This window comes from Pyxicephalus adspersus, chromosome 2, assembly GCF_032062135.1.
Source record: "Pyxicephalus adspersus chromosome 2, UCB_Pads_2.0, whole genome shotgun sequence".
In the NCBI taxonomy this organism is placed as follows: Eukaryota; Metazoa; Chordata; class Amphibia; order Anura; family Pyxicephalidae; genus Pyxicephalus; species Pyxicephalus adspersus.
This window is the reverse complement of record NC_092859.1, coordinates 339,120-341,920: the sequence shown is the minus strand read 5'-3', so window position 1 is coordinate 341,920 and position 2,801 is coordinate 339,120. Positions and strand designations below refer to the sequence as shown.

Below are 2,801 nucleotides of genomic sequence, written 5' to 3'. Positions count from 1 at the left end.
CTGTGTGGGGGAGGGTTTATTATGCACTATGCTGGCCCTGATACTGTGTGGGGGAGGGTTTATTATGCACTATTTTGTCCTTATTGTGTTTGGTGGGGGTAAGGGTTATTCATTGTGGCAGTGATACTGCAGTGGGATTAATATGCACTATGCTGGCACTAGGGGGGGTCATCCAAAGTTTCATGGGGGGAGTGGCTCTGTAGTTGCCCCTCAGGATAACTGTGGAGAGATGATGGTGGATGGTTGTTTGTGGGGGTTTGGTGGGGGGCAGTAGTTTATTGTATTTGTTCTCAGTTTTGTTTTTGTGTTTTATTTTTTGGATGATATTTGGCTTCTCCTTTAATTTTCACAGACCCTCATCACCCACCAAATCAACAAAATGTACCCATTGTGGGGTAATACCAGAAATGAGCCCCAAAACCTAACCCCAATCCTAACCTGAACCCCCAAACCTAAAGAATGTCACCTGAACATGATACCTCTATCACACATCTCTTCCCAAATAGAATGTCAGCTCTTGGGCCCAGAATAGCTCAGTGCATGTCGGGCCGCTGATACCATCACATGCTCTCCTCTTCTCTATATGACTCTCCTTTCCTCTATATGACTCTCCTCTCCTCTATATGACTCTCATCTCCTCTATATGACTCTCATCTCCTCTATATGACTCTCCTTACCTCTATAGGGCTCTCCTCTCCTCTATATGACTCTCCTTTCCTCTATATGACTCTCATCCCCTCTATATGACTCTCATCCCCTCTATATGACTCTCCTCTCCTCTATATCACTCTCCTTTCCTCTATATGACTCTCCTCTCCTCTATATGACTCTCCTCTCCTCTATATGACTCTCATCCCCTCTTTATGACTCTCATCTCCTCTATATGACTCTCATCCCCTCTGTATGACTCTCCTCTCCTCTATATGACTCTCATCTCCTCTGTATGACTCTCATCTCCTCTGTATGACTCTCATCTCCTCTGTATGACTCTCATCTCCTCTATATGACTCTCCTTACCTCTGTAGGACTCTCCTTTCCTCTATATGACTCTCATCTCCTCTGTATGACTCTCATTCCCTCTGTATGACTCTCATCTCCTCTATATGACTCTCCTTTCCTCTATATGACTCTCATCCCCTCTATATGACTCTCCTCTCCTCTATATGACTCTCCTCTCCTCTATATGACTCTCATCTCCTCTGTATGACTCTCATCCCCTCTGTATGACTCTCATCTCCTCTGTATGACTCTCATCTCCTCTATATGACTCTCATCCCCTCTGTATGACTCTCCTCTCCTCTATATGACTCTCCTTACCTCTATAGGGCTCTCCTCTCCTCTATATGACTCTCCTTTCCTCTATAGAGCTCTCCTCTCCCTCCTTCCTCCTCTTTTACATCTCTTTTTTCTTTCTCTCCATTTGCCCCCCATTACCCCTCTCTCTCCTTTTCTCCTCTCTCCTGTATTTGCCTTTCACCTTCACATGGAAGAGGGGGTGAAAAGAGGAGAGAGGAGGAAAAGAAAGTTGCAGAAAAGAGTGATGGAGATGAGTGATATAGAGGAGTAGAGAGAACCTCTCTTTTCTCCCCCCATTCCCTCTCTCTTTCCCCTCTCTCCTCTCCATGATATGGCTCCCATCTCCATCTCTCTGCCTTCCATTGCTCCTTCCTGCACCATTCCTTTCCTTATCCTTCCCCTCATTCGATCTCTGGTGTTAGGAGTATCTATAGGGTTATGTGCCATATTCTGTGCAATAATGATGTATATTCTATACTCCTGAGAAGATGACAACTGCCCGGGATGTTTCCCACTGGTGAATAATTTTTCCCACTGTAGAATGATGGACTTTAGATTGTTTGGTCCTCTAACCCTTCCCAGCTTGGGACCATTGCTGATGTCTTTCCTCCCTGGAATTGTGGTAACACACACCTGAATGCTGCAGACCATTAAAATGCCAATAGAGGGCGCCACACTGACTAATGATCAATGAATGCATCTGATGAACAGCACCTGGCTGCTACTTACCCCCTTCATTCCTTTGGAAGGGGTTCTTTATCACAAACGGGTCCTACATTGTGACTTAGTTCTTGGTAAATATTGACATGGTGTGCTATGTCATGTGTTGGGGATCATCTGAGGTTGGCTTTGCCTGATTTTAAGACTTGCTGATACATAAAACTTTGGAGTTGGAAGAGGGTGTACTTACTTTATGACTGTATATCACCTGCTGCACTAACACAGAACATCTTGTCATAAATTAATATTATATACCCATTATTCCCCCAGCACTGATCCTTACCTTCTATGTGGTTTTCTATGCCTTCCTCACGGCCGTCTTCGTTCTCAGTATGTGGGTAATGCTGCAAACCATCGATGAATATAATCCAAAATATGCGGATCGGCTAGCCAACCCAGGTAAGAGATACATTCCCCCCTCCCCTCAACATATCTGGAAATAGGATCCGCTGTGATAAGAAAAAGCTGTACATTAACATCCCAGAATCAAACCTAATTCTAAAGAGGAGATTGCCAGGATAATAGAGAGGAAGAATAGATAGCCATCAGCCTTTGGAGAGAACATGGTGAAGTGGGGGAACCATCAGCCTTTGGGGAGAACATGGAGGAGTAGGGGAACCACCAGTCTCCTGGGAGAAGATGGTGGAGTGGGGGAACCATGGGTCTTTGAGGAGTACATGGTGGAGTGGAGGAACCATCAGTTTTTGAGGAGTACATGGTGGAGTGGGGGAACCATCAGTTTTTGAGGAGTACATGGTGGAGTGGGGGAACCATCAGTTTTTGAG

General features: G+C 45.1%; 1 protein-coding gene across 1 annotated transcript in view; it reads left to right on the top strand.

Moving 5' to 3' along the window:
* Nucleotides 1-2,286: 2,286 nt before the first annotated feature.
* The window catches only part of LOC140322626 (sodium/potassium-transporting ATPase subunit beta-2-like), a gene marked incomplete at its 5' end in the record, with an annotated part of 5,224 nt that continues 4,709 nt past the window's right edge, over nucleotides 2,287-2,801 (top strand). The window contains 1 exon segment of the mRNA XM_072399182.1: nucleotides 2,287-2,415. Coding sequence (XP_072255283.1) covers nucleotides 2,287-2,415 — 129 coding nt within the window.